At 54.7% G+C, this 25,628-nt stretch overlaps 7 protein-coding genes across 7 annotated transcripts; 4 read left to right on the top strand and 3 right to left on the bottom strand.

Moving 5' to 3' along the window:
- Window positions 1–1,575: 1,575 nt before the first annotated feature.
- V2A60_002023 (flavin-containing monooxygenase) lies at window positions 1,576–3,465 on the top strand (the record flags this gene model as incomplete). Its single annotated transcript, XM_083253375.1, has 4 exons — window positions 1,576–1,747; window positions 1,817–2,839; window positions 2,896–3,212; window positions 3,262–3,465. The coding sequence occupies 4 exons, from the start codon at window positions 1,576–1,578 to the stop codon at window positions 3,463–3,465; spliced, it is 1,716 nt and encodes a 571-aa protein (XP_083109501.1).
- A 203-nt stretch (window positions 3,466–3,668) lies between these two features.
- Window positions 3,669–4,781, bottom strand: V2A60_002022 (ATP synthase complex assembly protein ATP12; the record flags this gene model as incomplete). The annotated part of the gene is made up of 1 exon (XM_083253374.1): window positions 3,669–4,781. The coding sequence occupies one exon, from the start codon at window positions 4,779–4,781 to the stop codon at window positions 3,669–3,671; it is 1,113 nt and encodes a 370-aa protein (XP_083109500.1).
- A 575-nt stretch (window positions 4,782–5,356) lies between these two features.
- On the top strand, window positions 5,357–8,328 carry V2A60_002021 (coatomer subunit gamma; the record flags this gene model as incomplete). Its single annotated transcript, XM_083253373.1, has 4 exons — window positions 5,357–5,432; window positions 5,516–5,826; window positions 5,885–8,018; window positions 8,096–8,328. The coding sequence occupies 4 exons, from the start codon at window positions 5,357–5,359 to the stop codon at window positions 8,326–8,328; spliced, it is 2,754 nt and encodes a 917-aa protein (XP_083109499.1).
- Window positions 8,329–11,565: 3,237 nt separating this feature from the next.
- Window positions 11,566–15,156, top strand: V2A60_002020 (uncharacterized protein; the record flags this gene model as incomplete). The annotated part of the gene is made up of 2 exons (XM_083253372.1): window positions 11,566–11,780; window positions 11,919–15,156. 2 exons carry the CDS (start codon window positions 11,566–11,568, stop codon window positions 15,154–15,156), a joined length of 3,453 nt encoding a protein of 1,150 aa, XP_083109498.1.
- Window positions 15,157–15,522: 366 nt separating this feature from the next.
- V2A60_002019 (flavin-containing monooxygenase) lies at window positions 15,523–17,574 on the bottom strand (the record flags this gene model as incomplete). Its single annotated transcript, XM_083253371.1, has 3 exons — window positions 15,523–15,675; window positions 15,844–16,952; window positions 17,013–17,574. The coding sequence occupies 3 exons, from the start codon at window positions 17,572–17,574 to the stop codon at window positions 15,523–15,525; spliced, it is 1,824 nt and encodes a 607-aa protein (XP_083109497.1).
- A 955-nt stretch (window positions 17,575–18,529) lies between these two features.
- V2A60_002018 (uncharacterized protein) lies at window positions 18,530–20,967 on the bottom strand (the record flags this gene model as incomplete). The annotated part of the gene is made up of 3 exons (XM_083253370.1): window positions 18,530–19,654; window positions 19,772–20,195; window positions 20,255–20,967. The coding sequence occupies 3 exons, from the start codon at window positions 20,965–20,967 to the stop codon at window positions 18,530–18,532; spliced, it is 2,262 nt and encodes a 753-aa protein (XP_083109496.1).
- A 1,925-nt stretch (window positions 20,968–22,892) lies between these two features.
- V2A60_002017 (uncharacterized protein) lies at window positions 22,893–23,996 on the top strand (the record flags this gene model as incomplete). The annotated part of the gene is made up of 2 exons (XM_083253369.1): window positions 22,893–23,208; window positions 23,251–23,996. 2 exons carry the CDS (start codon window positions 22,893–22,895, stop codon window positions 23,994–23,996), a joined length of 1,062 nt encoding a protein of 353 aa, XP_083109495.1.
- Between the last annotated feature and the right edge of the window lie 1,632 nt (window positions 23,997–25,628).

Genomic DNA, 25,628 nt, shown 5'->3' with positions numbered 1-25,628 from the left:
ACAGTGATTCGCCACTGACTTTTCGCCGGCATGATGCTCACAGCCGGAGCGGGTCATTGGCGTATCATGTTTTCACTCGGATATTAGCTCCCAACTGCCCGGGCTTGCGGATGGAATAAGTCCGGCCCTTTGGCAGTACGTGTGCAGACATCGATGTGCGACGACGCGCGCCGGTGAAATCATTCTTAGGCCTGTTTCGAAATTGTAGAATTTTCTGACTTGCCTTTCTCGCGCAAGAAGATGCTGCGGCCTGCGAACTGCAGACTCGTGTTAGGCAGGCCTCCCATTGTCACACAACACGAGGAATCACACGGCGCAGGGGAAATAATCTCAAAGCGTTATTATGTATTGTGAGCCGCATAAATTTGCAAACATTAATCGATATAGGTATAATACGAGTGGTGAGAGGGGGCAAGCTTGTTCTGACAAAGTCTTTGAAACTTTGATCCCAAAACTGGTTTTTTGTATTCTATTCTGCATGTGCCACACACCCATTTCCTTGCAGTGGGTGTGTGGCACACGTAGTTATTTGTTCGCTGTGGGCTTGATTAATTTTAGTACTTGGTCTTTTGAATTCATCAACGTTTCCTACCAGCCAGTCCAGGTCGCTCTCCTTGTATGATGGTGTCGATTCGGTCCAGGACCAAACGCAGCATTCCTTCATCATGTGCATTCCTTCTGACGAGCTCAGTTTCAACAACGCAAAACGCGAATCAAATCTGCCGGCGGTTGATAGCGCGACGGATTATGCGACACCACCAACCACCCACCAGTAGGGAGGACTGCGGCCCCATTTCCCGTAACCTAACCGTCTGACATTGCCCCATCCCTAGGCGATTTTTGACTTTAGTACTGTGATCGCTCAAACCATCCCTGCGCAAGCTAAGTGTCAAGGCCTCAATCACTCTGCCCTGAAAGGACCAGACCTAACCTGCCATTTCTCTCACGGCCATGCTCTTGTCTTGCACAATCGTGGCGGGAAACCCTTCGACGGCGACATAAGCCATGCGCCGGCTCGAATGTATTACATCTTCAACTGCAGGAAACCACATCTGTACGATGGCTCCGGATCGGGCCCAATTTCTCATCTCGGCTGCTAATTTGGGTTCTGCGGGCCAGCTGAGCCTCCAAGGGTCCGGCCACATGCCACGATCCCGTCCGCCGCGGCTATATAGCTAGCAGCTCGACAGATGTCGAGTCTGCCGATAAGCGTACCTCCAGCGATAGCCCTAATTAATCAACCAATTAATCGATTAATTATATGACCAGTGATACCGGTGATGAAGTATGTCTCACACAGGAAACTTACTTGGAAATGTTTGCCAGCCATTGGTTAGACTGTCAACTGTCCATCCCCGTTTGACCTGTCCTCCCGGCTGGAGGCGCACTAGGGGCGGGGGCCTCGGCTTCCCCAGCTTCTTGATAAGTAACTGAACTAACTGAACTTAAAACTCGAGTAACGGCTGTATGCTAGGTCTTCCCCTCCCGCAGCTTCAACCAGTCGGCGGCCCCCAAAACGGCTGTCGTTTCTCGTCTCACCCCAAACGCGGCTTCGACAACGCCAAGATACACGAAATGGCTGCCGAAAAGAATAGCATCACCTACAGCCAGTTCGCTTGCATAGGCACTGGCTTCTCGGGCATAGGCTTGGGCGCGACTCTGAAGCGATGGTACAACATTACCGACGTTGTGCTCTTTGAGCGCGAGAGCAAGCTGGGTGGTACCTGGCACATCAACCAGTATCCAGGTTAGCAATACAGTCAAAATTGCTCCATTAACAATAATAACACTATTCTCTCTCTTTTTTTTTAAACAGGATGCGCCTGCGATGTTCCCTCACCTTTGTACAGCTTCTCCTTTGCCCCTAATGGCGATTGGAAGCAGCTCTTCAACGTGCAAACCGACATCTTTGACTATCTGACCAAGGTCTCTGAGGAATATGGACTGCTTTCCAAGATGAGGTTCAACTCCACCGTAGAGCGGTGTGAATGGAACGAGGCCCGGGCACGCTGGCGCATGGACATCCGCGACAACACAACTGGCACAGTCTTCTACCACGAATGCAAGTTCCTCTTCAGCGGTGTCGGCCAGCTGATTCAGCCTCGAGTCCCGGATTTCCCCGGAATCGAAAGTTTCAAGGGTGACATGTTCCATGCCGCCCGCTGGAACCATGACGTGTCTCTCAAGAACAAGAATGTCATCGTTGTCGGCAATGGCTGCACGGCCGATCAGATCGTCCCCGCGATCGTCAAGGAGACCAAGTCTCTGACGCAAATCGTGCGCTCCAAACACTGGATCGTCAAGCCACCCCTGATGCCAGACTTTCGCCTGATGAGCTTCTTGTTCAAGAGAGTGCCAGGGATGCTCAAGTTGATGCGACTAGCCATCTGGCTAGCGCTTGAAAACTCGTGGCGGGCCTTTTACTTGACGAAACACGCAGCGAGCCTACGCAAGGCCAAGGAAGCGACGACGCGCGCCTACATGAAGAAGCTTGCTCCGGCGAAATACCACGACATGCTCATCCCCGACTTTCCCATCGGCTGCAAGCGTCGGATCTTCAACCCCGGCTACCTCGAGTCCCTCAACGAAGAAAATCTCACACTCACAGACAGTGCCATCCTCGAAGTCGTCCCGGAGGGCCTTCGCACAAAGGACGGCATTGTCGAGGCGGACGTTATCGCGCTCGCTACAGGGTATACCACAAACAGCTTCCTGCCTCGTATCGAGGTGGTCGGCAGGAATGGCGAGACGGCAGAGGAGCACTGGAAAAAGACCAACGGCGCGGCGGCGTACAACGCTGTCTTGCTGAGCGGCTTTCCCAACTTTTTCATGATCCTAGGTAAGGCTCGCTTGTATCAGTCGCAGCCTGTAGAACGACTCTTACTAACAACACAGGTCCGAACACCGTCACTGGCCATACCTCAACCGTGTTCGCGATTGAGAATGCCATCAACTACTCACTCCGCGTTCTGAAGCCTGTTCTGGATGGCGAGGCCGTCTCGATTGACTGCTTGCAGGAAGCCGAGGATCGATGGGACGCAAAGATCCAGGACGGTTTGAAAAACACCGTTTGGGCTGATGGTATCTGCAACAACTGGTACTCTCGCGACGCCGAAGGAAAACAGGCTCGCAACGCGTCAACTTATCCCTTCACGCAGGGCCACTTTTGGTACAAGTGCCTCTTTCCAGTCTATGAAGACCTGAAGTATACCGTAAGTTCTCATGCCTGCCAGAAGCACCCAGCTCTAACTAGCTCCATAGCCTGCACTTGACCGCCGAACAACGAGGCTCGGCCGCTACGTCAAGATTGCAGCGTTTGCAGTTGCGCTTATCATGTCTATCAAAGCGGTGCGGGCCGTTCGTGAAGAAGGACTCAAGAATTTGGTCCAGGGCTACGCTATCCAAGCATTTATTAAATTTCACATGCTTCGTATGCGGGTTCAACAGGCCATCGGAGCAAAGTAGAAACGGGGGGGGGGGTCCCTTTGGATAGCGATCCCGTTACTCGGCAGAGATTGAGCTAGATTGTGCATGACCATCATCCCCTAGCAGATTGGAATCAAATTTTAATTCTACCATAGTCTAGTGCAATATATGTCGTTGTAGTTTTACAGAAATTGTGTACAGTGGTATCAAATGATTGGCAACGGACTTTTGCTCCTTCGCCACTAAGATGACTTGCTGGTGCCAGAGACAAGCAGCACAACACTGCCCAGCTGGCGACGAACATCCTCCTTGTTAACATCGTGGGTATCTTCCACCTCGCCCCAATGGCCCGTCTGCCAATCGACTTCCAAACTCGTTGCGCGAGCCGCTTCTTCGGCGCCAAACCTGGTCTCGCGTTCCGCGGCATCAGAGAGGCCGGCAGGGCCGTCACTCCACTCCGTGATGAAGCGAGCGGCGGTCACAAGACTCTTACCCGCCAGCACGGCTCTCTCCAGGCCTGCAATCTCCCAGGCCGATAGGCCCATGACCCAGCCCTGGACCACCTCGCGCACACCCTCGTCTTGGCTAGCGGGGAAGATGGAGTGGCCGTCGAGCACGGGCTTGATGGTGATGCCGGGCCAGACATGCGTCGTGAGGAAGCCGACCGTCTCCTCGGCAATACGCTTTTGCACGTCGCGGAGGGACTCGCCGGCGTCGTTTCGCAGGTCGAGCGCGCCGGCTGGGGGTGCCCAGCAGAGCAAGGAGTCGGTATCGAGATAGCGAAGGACCGATTCGGTAATGGCGGAGCGGATGGCGCCCTGGCGGGCGTCGTCGGCGGCAATGTCGGTGGCGCGGCAGACGAGACTCGTCAGCGGAATGAGATGCTGCTTGGTGGCCTGCTGGGCCGAGGTGAGCAGATCCCACTCGATGGCGAGGGCCGTCGCCAGTGTCGGCTTGCTGATGGGCACGCGGACAATCTCCTTGGTGTTGGGGTGCCGCAGCGGTCGCGCGTCGAGGAGCACCTGCAGGGCGCCGTCGACCTCTTCAACACGGACGTCCTTCCAGAAGCGGCGCTTCATGGGCGAGGATGAGGAGGACGAGGACGAGGATGCCTTACCGTCCTTGGCGCTGCGGATAGCCTTGGCCGTCTTGAGCATCTCGGCCTGCTTGCGGCGGCGCTCGACTCGCTCGTTGAGTGTACGCTGGACAGGCGCCTCGGGGGGCGGCCCGGTGCCAACGACCGGAGCAACGTTGGCGGCCTTGGTGGCGGAGGCATGGAGGCTTCGCACGGGAAGCGCCGTGCCATTGGCTAGACGGGGCACCAGGCGCAGCGATATTCGCATCGTCGGCTGCATGATTGCGGTTGATGTGATGCTGGTGGTAGTAGACGGGGCCGAAGTCTTAAAATTTTGGAGCTACTAATATTAGAGTGGATGGGTATGTCGTGGTAAAGGGTGACTGACTAAACCTGTCGAGCAAATTGAAGAGAAGAAGAAAAAGAGGGTAAAGCTACTTAGAGAAGGAACTAAGGATGTTAGTGTTCATTCTGTAAATCTGTTTTACGTCTAGCCGAGAATCAAAACGATAGCTGCTCGACTCTCCGTTTCCATGCTACCTAGGTAGTAAATAGGTATCAAGACACATCATCAGCAAGGGTATTAGATAGTAGCTCATTCACGAGACTGCTTCCTCACCACCCCTATGCACCAGCCAGCTAGCTGCGCATCTGGAATTCATTCAGGACCCCAAATCAATCTATTATTTTTCAGGATTCCTAATTAATTCTAATGGCAGCTGTTCTGCCAAAACGGCGCACGGTCACGTGATTCGTCCCACACCGTCCCCCTCGAAGTGTCAACGTGGAGATTCCCCTGGCGGGCCAGATACACCACGACACCTGCAACCAAAACCACCAAGCCAGTCACCCATCATGAGCTACGGCAAAAAGGACGAAGATGCCGACCTGGGTCTGGTCAAGGTGGATCGCACGCAGGTCTTCCAAGAAGGTTCGTTTTCGCACAATTGCTGTCTCGCGCGCCGGCTGCCTGACGCACCCCGCCATTCGATACTAACAAGCTGGCCCAAACAGCTCGACTCTTCAACAGCTCCCCGATTCAGCCGCGACGATGCCGAATTCTCTTGACCAAGATTGCTCTTCTCTTTTACACGGGCGAAAAGTTCCCTACAAATGAAGCCACCACGTTGTTCTTTGGTATTTCGAAACTCTTCCAGAACAAGGATGCCAGTCTTCGTCAGATGGTTCACCTTGTCATCAAGGAACTCGCCAACTCGGCGGAGGACATTATCATGGTCACCAGCACCATTATGAAGGACACGGGTGGTGGCAGCGACGCCATCTACCGCCCCAATGCCATCAGGGCCCTCTGCCGCATCATTGACGTGGGTTTCCCGGCTGTGTGACGATTTCCGTCTGCGCTGCGTATTAACTTCTGCGTAGGCCACGACTGTCCAATCGATCGAACGTGTAATGAAGACTGCCATTGTCGACAAGAACTCTTCCGTTTCCTCTGCCGCTCTCGTCTCCTCGTACCACCTTCTCCCCATCGCCAAGGATGTCGTCCGCCGTTGGCAGAGCGAGACCCAGGAGGCTGCTGCCAACTCCAAGTCGGGCGGTGGCTTCTCCCTAGGCTTTTCCTCGAGCAACCAAATGCCGACAAACAACTCGAGCATGACGCAATACCATGCCATCGGATTACTCTACCAGATGCGCATGCACGATCGCATGGCCCTGGTCAAGATGGTTCAGCAGTTCGGCTCCCCCGGTGCTGTCAAGAGCGCCCCTGCCACCGTTATGCTGGTCCGACTCGCTGCCCAGCTCGCCGAGGAGGACGCCTCCCTACGCAAGCCCATGTCGCAACTTCTTGTTGGCTGGCTGCGCCACAAGTCCGAAATGGTCAACTTTGAGGCTGCCAAGGCCATCTGCGACCTCCGCGATGTCACCGACGACGAGATTAACCAGGCCGTCCATGTCCTCCAGATGTTCCTCACCTCGCCACGCGCCGTCACAAAGTTTGCCGCTCTCCGTATTCTGCACAACTTTGCCTCGTTTAAGCCCACCGCTGTCGCCCCCTGCAACCAAGATATTGAGCTCCTCATCTCCAACTCGAACCGCTCCATTGCCACTTTCGCGATTACGACACTACTCAAGACTGGAAACGAGGCTAGTGTCGACCGGTTGATGAAGCAGATTGCCAGTTTCATGTCCGAGATTACCGACGAGTTCAAGATTACGATTGTCGAGGCCATCCGCACACTATGCCTCAAGTTCCCTAGCAAGCAGGCCGGCATGCTGACCTTCCTCAGCGGCATTCTGCGCGACGAGGGCGGCTTCGAGTTCAAGAAGGCCGTTATCGAGAGCATGTTCGACCTGATCAAGTTTGTGCCCGACTCCAAGGACGAGGCGCTGGCACACCTGTGCGAGTTTATTGAGGACTGCGAGTTCACCAAGCTTGCGGTGCGCATCCTGCACCTGATTGGTCTGGAGGGACCCAAGACCAGCAACCCTACCAAATATATTCGCTACATTTATAACCGTGTCGTCCTGGAGAACGCCATCGTTCGTGCGGCTGCCGTGACGGCACTGGCCAAGTTTGGCGTTGGGCAGACTGATGCTGACGTCAAGAGCAGCGTCAAGGTTCTCCTGACTCGCTGCCTGGACGATGTCGACGACGAGGTCCGCGATCGCGCTGCGCTCAACCTGAAGCTCATGGGTGAAGAGGATGACAAGATGGCGAGTAACTTTGTCAAGAATGACAACATGTTTGCGCTACCGTACTTTGAGCACCAGCTTGTCATGTACGTGACGTCGGAGGACAAGAGCAACTTTGAGCTGCCGTTTGATATTTCCAAGATTCCGGTCGTGACACGAGAGCAGGCCGATGCCGAGGACAGAACCAAGAAGCTCACGGCCACGACACCAACAATCAAGGCGCCCAAGGCCGGCCCTACCAAGGCGCCGGCTTCTGGTGCCGAGGCTGCCGCCGCCGCTTCTGCGCAGGCTCAAAAATACACGGAGGAGCTCACAGCCATTCCCGACATGGCCGAGTTTGGCAGCGTGCTCAAGTCGTCGTCTGTCATCGAGCTCACGGAGGCGGAGACTGAGTACGTTGTGTCACTAGTCAAGCATATTTTCAAGGAGCACATTGTTCTACAATTCAACGTAAAGAACACGCTCCCCGACACTATTCTAGAGAATGTGTCGGTGGTAGCGTCGCCTTCGGAGGAGGAGGAGCTGGAGGAGGTGTTTATCCTGCAATCGGACAGACTGGCGACGGACGAGCCCGGCAAGGTGTACGTCGCGTTCAAGAAGGTCAATGGCGAAAAGTCGCTGCCAGCGTCGTCTTTTACGAATATTCTCCGATTTACGAGCAAAGAAATCGACCCGTCAACGGGAGAGCCGGAGGAGACTGGATACGACGACGAGTATGAGGTGTCCGAGTTTGAGCTCACGGGCAGCGACTATATTATCCCTACGTTTGCGAGCAATTTCAACCACCTGTGGGAGCAGATTGGGGCGTCTGGCGAGGAGGCGGAGGAGACGCTGCAGCTCAGCAGCATGAAGAGCATTGCGGGTGAGTCTAGAGATACGATGCCAGGCCCTGGGACGTGCTTGATTGGTTATGTGATGATGCTAACAGGAAGCGAACAGATGCCACGGAACAGCTCACACAGGCGCTATCGCTGCAACCACTGGATGGGACGGACGTGCCGGTCAACCAGAGCACGCATACGCTGAAACTCCTGGGCAAGACGGTGAGTGGAGGACGTGTGGTTGCGACGGTCCGGATGGCATACTCGTCGAAGTCTGGTGTGACAACCAAGATTACGGCGCGCAGCGAGGAGGAGAATGTAGCGGCGCTGGTGATTGCATCTGTAGCTTAGGAAAAAAAATGAAGAAGAACGTGGCAGAGGTCAGGCGTTGCGGGTAATAGTGTGAGAGTATGACGGTGGATAGAGTCATGATATACAATGCCGAGAGCAGGATTTTTTTACAAAAGAAACAAAGATTTTATTACGATGACAATTGCGATATTGTAGGGGTTGGAGGGCATGGTGCGTACTAAGTGCACGGATGATTGGTTCATGTAGGTAAGGTCTGCTGTGATGAATACTGTAAAATACTGTATGACGTCTTGTCGTCGCACAAGGCTGCGGCTGGCTGGGCTTACAGTTGGTGGTGGAGGTGGGAGGCAATACGTGGCTGGGCAGGATGCATGCAAGCGCCACCAGTCTCGACAAAAGGACCAGTTTAGGAGTTATCCCGGGGGGGGGGGTTCGAATCGATTAATTATTCATTTATTTGTGGTTCATTTCCCAACAAAAAAATCAAACCGAGAGGCAAGCGATTTGGTGGTGGTCGAGTCAAATGACGTAGATCATGTGCGATGGTAAAAAAGGACGGTACCATTACTTGATACTTGTCAGGCTGTACGTTTTGTTGGCAGCGTGGAGGACAGATGGTTGGGGATGAGGCGATGGCGAGAAAAGAGTTTGACTGCATGTCCGTCTTTTTTTTTAATTCCTCCTTCGTCTCTGTTCCGTGTCGGTATGGGTGGGATTGAATGATTCGTCGTATCGTCGTAAGTACAGGGTACTTGCAACTGTGTTAGTGCTACCGTACCCACAGGGCGGGTGGGCGGCCTGCCATTCGGTTACAAAGGCCCTGACTTGAGAGATGCTGTCTAAGTATGGGTGACGGGGGACCTTGATGAATAACAAGAGACGAGCAAGGGAAACGTAAAACAGAAGAAAGGAAAAATCAAGAGAATGAAAAAAGAAAAGAGAAAATAGTAGAAATAAAAAGTACAACAGGCTACCAGAGTGAATTCAGCGTCAAGGAACAAGTACAGAGCGAGCTGCGTGTAGGTAGGTATGTACCTATATTAGCTAGAGCCAAGTGGTATGGGAAATGGGAGGAGCACAGATTAGCCAGGTTATCACAAAGGCCTTGTTTGGCTACGGATTGACTGGCAGACCAAAGGCAATTAATTGTGAGACTCTGGGTCTGGCAGCCAAACTACTGACTGGTAGGTACCTAACTAAGTTAGTATGAATCATGAATGAAGCAAATAGGCGAGCAGGATGGCAGCTTAGTAGGCACGTTAGCCCACTGCCCCTCCCCCATGCTCCCCCCGCGGCTGTATGCGTTCCCCTCGTGGAAGCAAAAACGCCGAGGCAGCATGGATGGCTTTCATTTTTGGCATATGCCTTTGCGGGGGGGGAAGGATTGAAAGGGTGTTGCGACCGGGAAAAGTAGGATGCGGGGAGAAGGGGAGGAGAGGGTGGTTGGCACTAGGAGATTGTGCCGAGTTTATTTATTCACATTTCCATTCTTTTATTTCCTTTTATTTCCAATTTTGTTTGACAATGTGTATTTTGTTGGTCAACCAATTACGTTGACGCAGGATATAGAGCTCTCGTCCCACTAGCTAATCGGGAGGTTGCAACGCCGAGGCAGGTGAGATACCCAGTATAGTAACTCGAGATTTTGCCCATGATCATTGCCAAAGCACCAACGCCAATGGTTATATGCTTACCGGAGCGCTACTTTACCCAACCCAGCGGCCTCCCCCGGGACAGAGGAGGAGGGGTGTTCCCCAGGTGGTGAGTCGATACTTGCAGGGGAAGGAGGGGGGGACTTGTTCGTGGACGAGTTGATGATGTGGATGTGCACCAGTCATCGTCCCCGAGATAGTCAGTGTCCCTACATGCAGTATCATCATGTACAAAGTCAATGCAGAGGCTCGCAAGGTCAAGATCGAGGCTGGGGCTTGCACCAAGCAAGCCTCGGCTGTATTCACATGGTAACCCTACTCGTTCATCTGCCTAGCTGCATGAGCCAACTTGCTCAATTCACCATCCATCTACCAACCACTTGCCCATGCCTGCCATTTATGTAGATGGGATGGGATGGGATGGGCGTGGCGTGCTCTGTTGCTTGCTCCTTGCCCAACAGGACCCGGCACAACACACGCTGCCGTATCTTGGTAGGAGATAGAGTTGGTCAGTACTCCGTACTTATTAGCTCACGGCAACCAACTGGGAACACGCTGGGAAAGAAGAGTACACACAGAATTAGCGGCATATTGCATATTCACCCCAACCTCTGATTTATAGAATTTGTCTCAATAGCACAACTCTTGATTCTATCAACCTGTGCCACATTGCTCAACTTGCGCCACCTCCTGTTGTTGACTCAGGTTATACTTATCAGAGGTACTTGCAGTAGGTACCCGGGCGCCTTGCAAGTGGCCCGTACCAAGAACTTACTTACAAGCACGTACTCAAGTACTTACTTGGGTATGTGCCTAAATAAGTGCCTGAGTAAGTAGAAAAGCAGGTGGATAAGTACATGTTTAGGCACAACGTAAGCAAGTACCTGTAATAATGAAGACTTCAAGTCCCTTTGACTGTCCCAATCAATGTCTCTGCTCCTTGCGCCGTCACTCGGTACATCCGGCCCCACCTGTCCGTAGCTGCCCAGCAAAGTACCTTTCGACCTGACACGCTGGACACTTGGCCCGTTTGCCCGCGCTAAACAACTTGCCAGCTGCCAGCTTCCCTTTCCCTCTCAACCCATCCAACGGAACCCACACCAAGGCCTCGGGATCGTCTCTCTTTCAAATCTATCCGATTCCTTTCCTGTTTCTCTTTCCCCCCTCCCTTCCCCCCCCAGGCGGCCCTCACTTCTTAGTCCATCCTTTTTTGACTTTCCACTTTTGATTTCCCTTCCCCAGGTTTTTTGTCTTGTTCCTTTGTAGATTCTCTCTTTGTCGCGTCCAGGTAAAACAGGCGTCACCAGCTATCCTTCTCTCCCTCTGTCCCATCTTGACTGCTCCCTCTTCCCTTTCGCGAACACGGAAAACGACCGACAGTGGTCTTTCACAACCTCATCGATACCCTCACCCCTTCCTTTGGACTGGGCGACGACTGTTCCAAACACGGCCGACTCACCCGGCGACCATAAGCCCGTGGGCTACCATCGAACGATACACCTAAACTACCTGCACGGCCCTCGCCCCTGATTCGACTTCAACCTCAACCTCCTCAACAAGGTCCCGCGCAGGCGCCGCGACAACAACAACAACAACATCATCATCACACATACACAGATCCGAGATGAATTCTCTCGAGAGCAGGCTCCGGCCAAAGCACCAGGTCCTCGTCCTCAAGTGCTACCCCCGCACCACAAAGGGCGCCGTCGACGTCAAGCCCAACTCCAGCGAGCTTAGCTACCTGCTCTTTTACGCCACCAGCCGACGCTCCAAGATTCAAAAGATTGGCGCCTTTCTCGAAAAGAAGACGGCCACCGACGTCTGGCGCATGCGCATTGGGTACGTCCGTCCTCCCATACCACCATAGCCCGCCGCCTCAACGACGACACCCCCGACCTCCATCATCACCTCGAAGCCCGAAGCCCGAAGCCCTGTCTGTGCATTGCAACTGCTAACCAACCTTCCCACCCTTTACAGCAATGTCCAGGTCACCCTCGCCATCCTCGCCGCCCTCGTCGAAAAGTCCCCCAAAGAAGCCGCCCTCATCGCTCCCACCGTCCTCAAGATCCTCGACCTCATCCTCCGCTCCGACGACATTACGATGATTGAATCCTCCATTCCCACCTTTGAAGCCTTTTGCGAGAACCATGACCCCAGCTCCCTCTTTGGCGACAAGGACTACCTCACCCACTACGAGGCCGTCATTCGCGCCTACGCCCAGCTCGCCTCCGACAAGTATCATGCCGACAAGCCAGCCGCCAGCCGCTCCGTCCAGATCCGCTGGCGCAATGCCGGGCTCAGCGCCATCAAGTGTGTCTCCGCTGCCGATGCCCTCTCTTCCCTCTCAGGTCGCCAGATCAACGTCATCGTCCCCGTCATCCTCGATAATCTCTGGTCCGACAATGACAACTTCCTCGACGTCGTCTACGACCGCCAGCAGCTCGAGGAGAAGCAGGATGCCGAAAAGACGGTCCGCCGAAGAACCAGTATCGCCACCGTCCGGACCAACGACGAGCCTGCCGACGCCAACCCGCTCGCCATCACCGGTACCGCCGCCGACGTCGACAACATGGCCGAAGAGGAGACGGGTGTCTTGGCCTTGCAGTGCCTCAAGAGCATCTTTGTTGTTCCCAACCGCTCCCAGATTCACTCGGCCACAACAGCCCTGCTGCGCTTCATTACCCAGCGCTCCGCCGCTGGAAACATTGTCATTACCAGCGACCCCGCCAGCAACACCGACTCGGGCCCTGCCATTCAAATCTTCAACATTATTTCCCGCTGGGCACCTGTCCAGGATCGCTACATTATCCTGCTCGTCGTCCTCGACACCATGGTTCGCGCGACCCTCAAGGACGATACGCTCGAGCAGCACATTGTATATACCGCCATCATTGGCTCTATGCTGCGCTCTGACCTCAACCTGATCGGCCTCAGCGTCATGGACGTCCTTCACGGCCTCATCCGCCAGATGCGCAAGCTCTTCCAGCTGCGTACCGGCAGCAACCGATCCGCCAGCGGCAGCGACGACCAGCTCGACAACTCCCACGACAGTCGCAACATCCTGCGCTCAAACCTTCTCAGCCGCCTCGAGTCTTGCATCGGAGATCTGGCACACCACATATACTACGCCGATCAGGTCTGGGACATGATCACTTCCATTCTGACCCGCCTCAAGCCCACCAACGCCGGCAGCACCGCTTCCCTGCCCCCTGTGGAGAAGACCACCACGCTTCCAAACGGCGAGGCTCCCGCCGCCACCCCCGAGCCCATCTCTGCAGAAACAACGCAAAATTCTCAGAATGACCAGTACCTGTCCTACACGTCGGGTCGCGCATCAGCTTTGCGCGCCATCAAGGCCATTCTGCTCGTCGCCAATCCCCAGAAGAAGGTGACCGGCAACATGAATCTTTCCCGAAGCCGTGTGCCCATACAGGTTTGGGAGGAGACCCAGTGGTTGCTGCAGGACCCCAACGGCAGCGTCCGTAAGGCTTATGTTGACGCGCTCCTCATCTGGCTCGACAGGGAAACCGTCTCGCAGGACTGCAATGCCGACGACGACTTCGAGAGCCCCGCGTCGCCCTCGAGAAACAGCGACATGCGCCCCTCGCGCCGCGCCGTCTCCGGCAATACCCACCGCGAGAAGCCGCTCAAGAACCACCACGTCTCCCACTTCCTACCCATGTTGCACCTCGCCATCTACGACTCGGCCCTGCAGCTTGTCGACTTTGATAGTGACATGTGTCTGCTCCACGCCCTGCTCTCCAAGCTCGTCGCCAAGCTAGGCATCAACGCCGTACGCTACGGTCTGCCCATGATCTTCCGCCTGCAGGAGGAAATACAGGAGGTCGACCTACCCATACAAAAGGTGCGCATTGCCGCGCTCTGCCACGGCTACTTCTGGAGCGTCACCGACAAGTTCCAGCTCGACAACGCCAATGTTGGCCGCGCTATCCGTAACGAGATCAACCGCCGCCAGCAGACGCAGTTTTGGGTTCAGGGCATCACGGTTCCTCCCAGGCCGCTGGACGAGGTAGGTGTCCTCGGTCGTGCGGGACAGGACCCCACCTGGGATGCAAAGGACGTTGAGACTGGTGAGCTTCTGCCTTTTGATGACAGGACGTCGCTGGTGGAGAGTATTGCCTCGGCATACCAGGACAGTGTCCAGTCACCCCCTGCCAGTCCTGCGACCTCGCCCACTGGCCGCCAGCAGCCCCCGCCCTTTGGTTCTAACATGCAGTCCATCAGCGAGACGGAGCGCGACTCTGAGCTGCCCACCAACTACCGCCACCAGCTGCTCGCTGACTGGTCCCGCGACGCCACCATTGCCACCATGGCCGCCCAGCGCAAAGCCGAGTCCCTCGCGGGTTCCAAGAAGACCGGCAACACTGCGTCCCGTGCCAACCGCCTGACCATTAACACGGCCGGCGGCCCCAACGGCGCCAACTTTACCGGTGGCGGCATTCCCGTCTCGCCTTACGGCAGCCTGCAAAACCTGCGACCGCACTCGGCCCAGCCGCAGATGGCCGTGGATCGCTTCGGCTCGTACGCCAAGATGCGCAAGTCGAGCATCCAGAGTGCCAACGCGCCTTCGCCCTCGCCGAGTCAGCAGAAAGATAAGGGTGGCGCCATAGCCTCAGTAGACCAGCTCAAGATGATGCTGTCAGGCAACATCTCGCCACGCGCCGCCGGCATCCCCGGCGCCGTCAACCCCGACTCAGATGACAGCGGTGACTCCATGGTCAGCTACGACTACACCATGTCTGAGCTCAGCTTTAACCCGGCCACCGGACAGGCAGACGGCGTCGGCAGCCGTGGCAACGGCGCCGGCAGCCCCGCGGGGCAGGACATGTTTAAGCGCAACGCTTCGGTGTCGTCGCGTGGCGCCCCGCCCTCGACGGCGCACACGGACCGCAGCGCCGGCATCTCCTACAGCGGCGACGGTGAGGACGAATACGGCGTTCCCCCCGTGCCCCCGCTGCCCAATATTGCCGCGTACTCGAGCAAGCAGCCAGGTGGTCTGCTTGGCCACGACGCGACTCTCAAGTCGATGAAGCGCAGCGCCAGCGGCCGCGTCGAAACTGGTCGCCAACGCAACGGTAGCCATGGTGCTTCCGCTGCTGCGCGGGGCCCAATTGACTTGCAGGATCTGCTCAGGGGCATTGACAGCACGTCTGACGAGGGCAACCTCGGCAACGTCACCCGGCCCCCGTATTGAAGTGTGAGGAAGAAGGAATGAGGGGTATCGGTCATGGGAAATCACTGGGATCGGGCTATAATGGATGAGTGTCTTTGTCTTTTTCTCGTTTTCTTTTGCATTTTTGACGCTTGGATTCGGATGCTGTTCATATACATATTAATTGTTCATTCTTTGAAAAAGGTTGAATTAGTAGTATTCTTGTCTTTTTAACCCTTTTGCTCTTGTTACACGCATTAAGACTTTATTGTTAGTTTTTTGTGGCATATTTTTTCCCTACGCATTGGAGATGGCATCGAGGAGAGCAATAAAAGATCGAGTTTCAAGAAAAAACTAATAGAATGGAGAAGTCCCTTCCCTTGACGCTAGAGCCTGTGGACATGTTTGTCACGCTGAGCCGGCGCTGCTGGCGAAATGCGTCTTGTTGCTGCCGTTCTCCACCGCCGCGATCTGTATCGCCAGCAGCTTGGAAAACTGCCGGCACATCATGAAGCTGCCGGCCATGAACCACAGGCCCGGGACGCCGGTTGGTCGCGCAAGCTGTGTCGGCGGTTAGTTTGACCCTCTCTTCGTCTTACCGAGGTGAAGGGGAAGGGAAGCAGAAGAAGGACAAAGAGGAAGAAAAGAAAATGAAGAAGAAGAAAGCAAGGATTGGAGAGTCTGATTACGGAGTTGAGCAGGCCGGGGAAAGGGAAGGGAGGGACTTACACCAGCACGCTCCGTCTCGGCGTCCAAGCCCACGCACGGATCATCCACCTTGCTTGCCAGGTCTTTGCCAAGCAGCTCCTCCATCGTCGCCGTCATCTTTTCAAAGCCCGTCGCCAGAACCACGACGTCTGCGTCGAGCGACGTGCCGTCTGCCAGGACGATGCCTGAGCGCTCAAACGCCTGCACGCCGCCCGCGCAGTACTGCACGCGGATGCGTCCGTCCGCGATCATGGCGCCGGCACCCTGATCGATATAGAAGCCCGTTAGCTTGACGGCCTGGTAGTCGATGAGGCCCACGCCGTCGTCGCCCTTTGCGAGCCTCATTCCGGCCGCCTCCAGGCCATCAAGAAGCACCTTGTCGCTGGCGGCCATGGCGGGCGCCGCGCCGGCGCCGAGCGTTAGCGCTACGGCCAGCGGCATCGACGTGCCCAGGAGGTCGGCCGTGTCCGTGTCGATGCCGGGCGTGTTCCACGGCGCGAAGATGAATTGCTCGACTGTCGCCGTGGACGCAGCCCAGATGCGGCTGCGCTGCACCAAGGTGACGCTTTTGGCGCCGTGGCTGACAAAATCCTGTGCAACGTCGTGCGCGCTGTTGCCGGCGCCGATTACCACCACGTTTTTCGCCGCGAGGTCGGCAAAGGCGTCCGCCGATGTGTGCGAAGCCGTGTGGTATGCCTGCCCCTGGAAGATATCGAGGCCGGGGATAGAGGGCACGACGGGGACCGGCGTGAAGACGCCCGTGGCGAGGACGACGTGCGTGGCCGTGTAAGTGCGTTGTTCGGCGCTCTTGCCGAGGGTGACGTCGACAGAGTACCTCTTGGAAGCAGCGTCGTGGTGGATGCCGGTGACAACGGCGCAGGGTAGCATCGAAACGCCCATGGTGTTGCTGTAATGGTCGACCCAGTCCGCAATATCTTCACGTGCCGGCCACTTGGGAAACGTGTTGGGGAAGTCGAGAAGGGCAAAGTGGTCGCTGTAGCTCGGTGTGTGAGCCTTGATGGAAGCGTAGCGGCCACGCCAGGCGTCGCCAGGACGAAGCGCCTTGTCGACGATGAGGTGCCGTATGCCGAGCTTGCCGAGCCAGACACTGAGCATGGCTCCCGATTGGCCTAGTTACACGTCGTGAGCTGGATAAGCTTGTATGTACTCAAGATGAGGGCTCCGATTACCTGCGCCGACAATCAATACTTGATAGTCGTTGGACTTGGGTGAGGCGGCACCATTGACCCGGTTGGTGCCAGCGGCGGGCTGCTCACGAAGGGCGTCAAGCTGCGATGAGACGGTCCACGCTTTCCAGCTATCTGGCCCATCACCATTGCCCAAACGGACGATTCCTTGACCACGCCCGTACTGAGTCGTGAATGCGTACCCAAACTGCACCATCGTCAACGGGCCTATCTCTACCACCTGTGGCGCAAGCGCAGGCACGGCAGAAATGACACTGGCATGCTTGAGGCGAGCTTCCGAACCCAGGATGAGATCGCTGATCGCTGCGGGGCCATTCTTGGAGGTGATCGTCCACGAGAATCCAACAGAGTCCCGCCACCACGACTCTGTAAAGAAGAGAGAGGCAAAGGTTCTGGCGTCCTTGGCGGCGATGCTCTCGACAAGGTCTGACAGCCACGTCTCGGCAACTGCGGCAGGGCTAATAGCCTCACAGACTGTATATTTGTGAACGGTGAGGTCAGGGAACGCCGTACGAGGCGGATATTCAGGAAAGCCCTCTGCCATGCTAGCTGCGTTGATGTGCTCTATACAGAATCGGTGTAGAATGTGGTGATAACTTAAACTTGAAGGAAGTGCTTTGGTGACTTATATATGTACATCGACATGGCATACTCTGAAAGAACCAGCACTCAAGCTGAAGATCATCGTGCCGGGCTTGCCACGCCACTCATGCAGCTTCGTATAAACGGGTCGTTGTTCGAGGCCTCGACTTGGCAGGATCCATCATGGCTGCTAAAGGTTGCCCTGTCGTGGGGACAAAATTGATGTCACATATCTTTCCTGTTACGGCCGTGCAGCTAGCCTTAAATTCAGAACTACCGGCGCACTAGTCTTAAAGCAGAACGAGTCCCTGCAAGGGAAGGCTTGTCACAGACGTCAGAGCCTGAACTCGCCCAACTTTCCTGGCATGCCGTGAGGGGCTTGAGCCGGGATTGTTTGTAAGGCCGATGTTGCCGCCAAAGCTCGCATAATCTGCGAGTGAGGTGCCAGATATGGACTTGGTAACATTGTTTCGGTGAGGTCACGGTCATCGCAGTCGTGTCGCAGGTGTGAGTCGGGTTTTGCGTCAGACATTTTATTTAGATAGAAAGGTATATATACAGATACCGTTGTATCACTTGGGAATCGATGTAGGAAGCGGTCAGCTGTCAGGTAGTTGGTGACGGAAATCCTTTTTCGCGAAGGCTAAAGAAAAGTGATATCCATTGTCGGACTTTCCTCATATTGCCGATCGCTGGGTAGGCATTGCTTTGGGGAGGAGGGGCCGCTCGTCTACTAGTTAACTAGTCAGTTTAGGGTAAACTGATAGAAGCCGTTGGCTGTCTTTGTAGAAGCTAGACAACCTCTACTTTAAATAGAAAACGTCCCAGAAGCGCACCAAATGTAGTTTACTGGCGCAATTTCCAGTAAGCTTCGCTGGATCATTCCTGGTGAGCCTTGCAGGAAGTACCTGACAGATTCAGGAGCCGTGTGTATGCTTGCTTCCCTCCTCCTTACCCGTATGCCTGGGTGACAAAGCTTGGGCATGCAGCACCATGCTGTCGTGTAGCTCGGCATTGGTCTCGTATGTGAGCAGGAGGTCTGGTGACGCACCAGCCTCGAGCAGCACCTGTACTGTCTCGTCATGTTTCCAAAATGCTGCCCATTGTATGCCGCTTTCGCCCATAACGTTGCGCTCGTTTGGATTAGCGCCAGCGGCCAGAAGGAGCCGGACAGCTTCGACTTCGCCGTAGGTGGCGGCAACGTGCAGTGCCGTGGAGCCGCGGGCACCGCCACGTTGCTCAAGCTCATTCCGACCACATCGGGCTAGAAGTACTCGAAGAGGTGCGACAAGGCCCTCGCGGGCACACATATACAGAGGCGGTGTCGCCCAGATTTCTGGCCCTCCTTGTGGGTAAACGCACTGGTACCAGGCTGCGAAGTGGCCGGCTGAGCCGGCAAATTTGATAAAGTGTGCGAGATAGTGCTCGTCACTATCGCACCGAGACGGTACCATGGCGCGCGCGTGTCGAGTCCAGAAGCATGCGGAGTACTCGAGAAATGGCCAGGCCCGCTTGCGCGCTTCCAGTGCAGTCTCGTCTATGCAGGTATGCTGGAATGGCGGCAGCGCTAGGTAGTAAAGACAGGCCCGTGACATGGCAGTGTTTGCAGCGATTGGATCAATGAAGTATGCCCCGGACAGGTCAGGGGTTGTGAGAAAGGTGCGGACGGAAGAATGGGCGAGCTCGATGCGTTGACTACCGGTATCATAGTGAACAAGACTATGCAAGGAGTGTACAATGGCTTCCGGCTCGATGAGACGGTCATCCTCCCCAAAATCGTCGGTGAGTACCAATGATGCAGCTTCGCCAAGCTCATTGAGAGTCAGTGGTCGCATGGCTGATACCAAAAATTGTAGCATGGATCTGGCCACATCGGCCATGTCCCCCGAAATATTGTGCAATATTGCCGTGTAGATATCCCCCAAGGTTGAGGCCACTCCGTCTAAAGCGCTCTTGATAGCTTTTGGGGTAGCGCGTCGCAAGAGATCATCGATTGTGCAACTAGTCCATCGAAACGAGCCTTGATGTTGAGACTGGATCTTCTGGATAAGGGAAACCTGTAAGTCATGTCGTAACCGTTTCAGCCTAGACTCTCGCGCAAACCTGGCCGCTATGTATGTGTTAATATCGCTGCTGACCCTTGCAACATCTATCTTTACCTGCATCGTCAATACACCGTGCAGAGAGATGCTATCTATGATCGTCTGCGCTACGTTTTCGGTGCTCGAAAGCATGAGCCTGATATGCTGGTCATGGCCAGTCACGAGCTGGAAGAGCGCATCCAGTGCCATGACCAGATTGTCCCCACACTCGTCTGCAGCGTCGACAAAGAAGAAGACATCTTTCGATAGCGCCGGCATTACTTTCCTGATCAGTGAAATGAGCATCGGGACTTGGAGCATGTTGTGTAAGCTGTTACGTGACTTGGATTCTTGATAGGCTGCGAGCACTACACTCCGGACGCTAGCGTGCTGTCGGCAGAGCTGCGTGATGAGTGAACCAAGTATGCTTCGAGGCTCTTGTGATAATGAGTCGTTGTAGGAGCAGTAAAAGTACGCGACACTGCAACCTGATTGTAAAAGCCTACGGCTCCAACATCAGACAGGTTTCTCGACTCATTTGGATGCCAAACAGTAGCATACCTATCAGCACAGGCAGACATCAAACACGTTTTGCCAGAGCCGGGCTTTCCTTTCAGCCAAAGAACCGGGACTGTTTCCGAAACCCAGTCTTGAAATGCTTCCTCTAGAAACCAGGAGTTTGTGCCCACCAGCCGACACGCCGAAGCCGTAGTATGTGCCACGTTTGGGTCGCAAGGCCCAAGCCAGTTCATGGCATCCAGGTACACTGTTTGCTCCTCATGTGTTTGCCGAATCTCTTGGACAGACTCTGAAAGCGCATCGAGAGAGTACTGGATATCTTGCGTTGCCTGCAGGCTGTCCTGTGTCACTGCGAGGATGAAAAACGTTTTGAGACGCTCCAAGTGCGTGGCCAAAGACTTCACTTGAGGCCGCTTCAAAGGCCAGACTAGCCTTCTGGTTATACTCTCGTGCTTTGCAGAACCGACCTGAAGAGAGTTTGCTAGCTGCAAAAGGACCTGGTGAGTCTCGCTGAGCATTTCTTGGCATTGCGGAGAGTACAAGCTTGGTGAGTGCACACTGTGCAAGCTGCTATTCTGTTGAACCAACTTCAAATCTTGCTCCATCTGCTTCAGAGCCGCCTGCATGCCAAACAGCTCGCAACGCAGCTGCGCGACTTCTGTTTTGCATTCTTTGACGGCATCGCCGTAGACATAGATTGCCTGCGTGACTTGTGCGATGACTCCAATGACCCTAATCACAGACGAAGGGTCCATCTCCTCGGCTTTTATGCGGGCTAGCAAAAGTATCTTGGCATGAAGCAGTGTGAACTTATAATCATACGCGGCTGGGCGTCAATCGTTCTGAGTGAGGCTGACAGTGTGAGGGGTTACTAGGCGTCGTGGCCCAGTCTATGGAGGCGGTAGCGGGGCACCCAGTGGGTGGCCGATTGTTGTCCAATATATTCATTCACCGCGCCACGTAGCATACGCATGATCGAAATGATGATCGCGAAACGCACGTAAGAAACTGGCATGGGGGGTGCTCATATCTAAGTCAGAATGGTCTATTTGACCTGTTCCCGTGACAACGCAGAGGGTTTGATGTTGCTGTTTCGCGAAGAATTCACTGGGCGGCATGATAGGTTTGTAGGAGTTTATAAGCCGACCGAGCCCGGCCACTGGCTCGTTGTTTGAAATGGGTCTCGTAACTATAATGAACTGCCAGCCGCACGGGGGTCGTGTTTGAGCTCGCCATTGTGCCACCTGTGCTGCTGGTTGGATGCGGAAGACGCCGCTAACAACTGCCTAGCTTCCAATATTCCGGGGAGGTCGTGTTGGGTTCCTAACTTCTATCAAGAGACATCAATAGCGTCGAGGTCGGCTGCGACGGAGGCCCACGGTGAAAACGAGGCAAGGCGTTGGGCGCGTGGCAAAGTGTCCCATAAGTTGTCGTCTCTCGCTTCAGACCTGTTGCTGCCATGAGAAGACACAGTAAGCCTGGGCAAAGTGGCAAGTGGGCACCCGAAGACGGGATTCGAAATGGTGTGTAAGACGAAGATGAGGGTCTTCAGGTGGAGGGCGCTAAGTGCGGCGGGCGGGTGGCGTGGATGAATCGGAGTTGGGGAAGATTGGCGTCGATGAGGACGAGAAAGTTGACGAAGACGAAGAAGAGGGAAACCCAAACCTTTGTAGAGGATGCTGGAACGAGAATCATGGCTGCCGTTTGCCGTTCCGGCTGATAGCACAAGTAGCTGGCACGCGTTTTCGCATTCAAGAGCCTGCCAGCTGTCAGGACTGTCAAGGGTCAAGTCCGAACCCGTCGGCCGGCCAGAGCGGCTTTCGGCCGTGCGCATCCCCGATTTGGACCTGCGCCTTGTTCAGCTTCCTCCAAAACTCTTCCAGCCGGCGGGCGCTCGCTCACCTGGGCGTTTCTTGCATTTTACTGCTCCGCATTGGCTGGATGTTCCAGAGTAGCAGTGCAGCGGGCGGTCCATGTTACCCCATGTAGACTGTAGCCCTTTGGGCTGTTGTTGGTGGCTTACTTTTTCTCCAGCGGTGTGGTTGCCGGCATGGGCCGGGATCTCGCTGACAATGTCTGCGCCGCTTGTACAGCCACCACGTAAATTCCCTCGCGTGCCATATCCTTTCTACTAATACAGCAGTCGTTTCGCAAATTGTCTTCATAGAAACAATTTCAATACAAGCAAGAGGAAGACCTGGAGAACACGAGCCTGCCATTGTCATTTTGGTTCCAACAACCTCGAGACCCGGTGGCCATTGGCATCGCCGTCCCACACCTACCAATATCTCCTTCCCCACGCAGCGTCGCATTATTACTTCCACACGTCAGATTGTCCAGCACCTGGCGCATGGGACGCCCAATTTCGCCATAATAAAATAATTCGACTCCTCTTTGTCTCAACAGTTGTCCAAACTCTTCCTTGTACATTATCATTCGAGTTGTTCTCTCGAGCACACAGTTCCCTCAAGCGCAGCACCTGGGAAGGAAGGGATTGTACAAAATACTGCGCAGCGCAAGACTTTCACACCTCGGTCAAGCTCATTGTTCAACATTATATCGAGTGTTAAGCTTGTTGGCAAAGTCGCGCAGAGCTGGCCGCTCATCGCCTACACATCTGTCGCAGCCACCACTTCTCGACGCTCGACGCATTATTTGCGATATCCGATCTCTGGCCAGCATGGCCCACCCCAACTCGCATCTTAACGAGCACTCATACTACCAGATGGACCCCCAGGTTACGGGCGACCAACTGAGCAGCCATCCTTCTCACAACCTGCATGATGCAGCCTATCCAGAGTCAGATTACCAACCAGGCATGGCACGCACACCTCCACTGTCGGGGGCTTCACCGTCACAGGCCAACGCTATGGGACAAGATTCCAAACCCTATCCGCCCCCAGAACCGGGTCACGCGATATCTTCAGATTCTATTCACGATGCAGCCTATCCCGATTCCAACTACAGGCCAGGAGGAGGATACTCGCCGATCTTTGGTCCGTCGTCAGAGCTAGCTTCTCATAATACTTACAGTGCAGAGTATAGAGATTCGCACCATGGACCGCCGGCAGAATACTCGCGGCCCAGCGGTAAATCGGCAGTGCCTGCGTCGAATGTCATCGACAACGCCGCATACCCAGAGTCCAACTATCGACCAGGCACATCATACTCGGCAACGGAATCACCTGGAACGTCGCATAGGTGCCCGCTGCCTTGCCCAAAACACCTCGAGACCGCAGCAGCAGCAGTGCAATCTCCATGGACGAGAGACGGCCCGTCTTCATCCGCGCTAACGCCTCCCGGTGGCATATTACCACAGCCTACGGGCTCCGAACTGCCGCCTCCGCCCTACCAACTTGGAAGAAGTGGTAGTGGCAACGGTAGCGGAGCGACCGCTCCGCCTCGCCCTTCGCAGACGGAGCCTGCATCAACATCATATGTCCGGGGCAATGACACTTGCGCTGGGTACCAGCCGTCAACTTCATCATCGTCGCCGTCAACTCGACTGCCGCGACAGCAGGACGCGATCCCCATGACGACGTTTCCGGTGTACCAAAATGCTATCGGCCACGTTGCCAACCGCAGCAACGCCTCATCGGCGCTGGAGCGCGGCTACAAGGAGTACGATCGCGACCAAGCTAAGCTCGACGATAAAAATCGGCGCCGTAACAGACGCAAGTGGCTTATTGGAACGCTAGCCACGACAGTGGTTGTGGCGGCAATCATCGGTGTCATCGTGGCGGTAATCAAATTTAAGGTGTTTGGCGATGACGATGACGATTAGTTTTCCATCAAGCAGATAAGATGGTCTGTGAGCTGCTGCAATCGGATCTTTCTCATCCATTACGAACAAGGGCTGTGCCGTGTGTGGCAGACCATTCCGGCCAAAAGTCATATGGTACTATACCTCCAGTATCCGAAGCGTTCCTTTTATATATCCGGCGAATGCGGCGTCATTTTTTTTTGTTCTCGAGATAGCAACATTTATTTCCCCTTCCTATCCCGATGCGATTACCGATAGTTGTTTGTTTACCAGAGTCCCCATTAAGTATAGTTGCTATTGACAGGCATTCTGGTGGCCTCCTTATGCTCGTGTTACGTGTATGACTCGCCCCGTTTTTGATTCATCAGCAATGCGTTTACTACTTAGTATATCAGTACGGATCAGTTAAGCGTGTATTAGCATGGATTTCTCATTCGACATATGAAGCCACTCCCCAGACTTTCATGCAGATTACAGCCTCTTTTAAGAAATCAGGCCATTGTTCATACCCCCCGCTATACTGTTGGTAAAGGTAGTCGGAGCTGTACAACACTCGGGTAGTGTTTAGTCGGACTGTAAATTTGCCAGCGTAGCTGTCTTTTTCCGTGGAGAAACAAAACAGGGTAGATGCCTATGGAGAGCCTGGGCCTTCTACTTTTGCAGTTGGGGTATCGGAGCAGCGGCACGCCTCGTGAGTCGTGATATGCATATGTACTGATATCTCCTTGGCTTATCACCCGGGGTCTGAAATCCCGTTGGCTACATGCGGTGGGCAACAATTTCGAGTCAGGCATATGATTGCGAGAAAGAGTGACATACGAAGGCCCACTAGTCAGCAAGGAGCAATGGGATCGTGTCATGGGCTTTTGCCCTCGATATTTGGGTCATGAGGCCATCTACAGCCAAGACGGAAAGTAAATGAAGAGAAAATATACCAGTAAGCTGCGGGTGCGGGGAAGGTAAGTATCGCGCATCGTCTGCGCCCCAGGGCTGAGTCGCGTTCGATAGAATGGGACGGCGCGCGATGGTGGCGCTGTTCTGCCGTGACCTTGCCTGTTTCCTCCGCAATGTTATGACGCCGCTTGATGTGAGGCCAATCAAGTTTGCCGGTAAACAAAAGAGCCGCATAAGACGCGTGTACTCAGTATGGTTGCCGACAGTCTGGGCCGGCGACTGTCTCTTGCCGGCAGTCTGGACCGGTGACTGTCTCTCGTGTATGCGGGGACCATTGTAGACGTGTTGCACTTTTCCATTCTTGGTCTGTTGTGAGTCAGCTAAAGACAAGTCATGACTTCTGCAATGAGGCAATGTAGACCGATGTGGCATGATGGCTACAGGTTGAGGTAAGCCGTTGAGGTATACGCTAACAGAACGTGCGTGGCCTTTGCTCGTCTCTGTTAGGCCGTTCTACTTACTTGTACTTAAGAGACTACCTCGATCTGGAGCTGCAGGTACCGTTCGCTTGCTGGCAGGTGTAATAGGAATGTGACGGGTATGGTGGAGTTTCCTCTGGAAGAAGACCCTCTCTCCGCTGAGCACTTTCTTAGTTCGCACCGCGGACCAGAGCGGAGACGATAAGAGTAGATCTTGGCAGCTAGAATTGGGGAGGGATGACATGTTTTATTAGTGAGTAGGGGCTGCTGGTACCTAAGC

This window comes from Cordyceps javanica, chromosome 1 (genome assembly GCF_051103115.1).
Source record: "Cordyceps javanica chromosome 1, complete sequence".
Classification (NCBI taxonomy): Eukaryota; Fungi; Ascomycota; class Sordariomycetes; order Hypocreales; family Cordycipitaceae; genus Cordyceps; species Cordyceps javanica.
The sequence above is the reverse complement of the archived record's forward strand: the minus strand, read 5'-3'. Positions and strand labels throughout refer to the sequence as shown.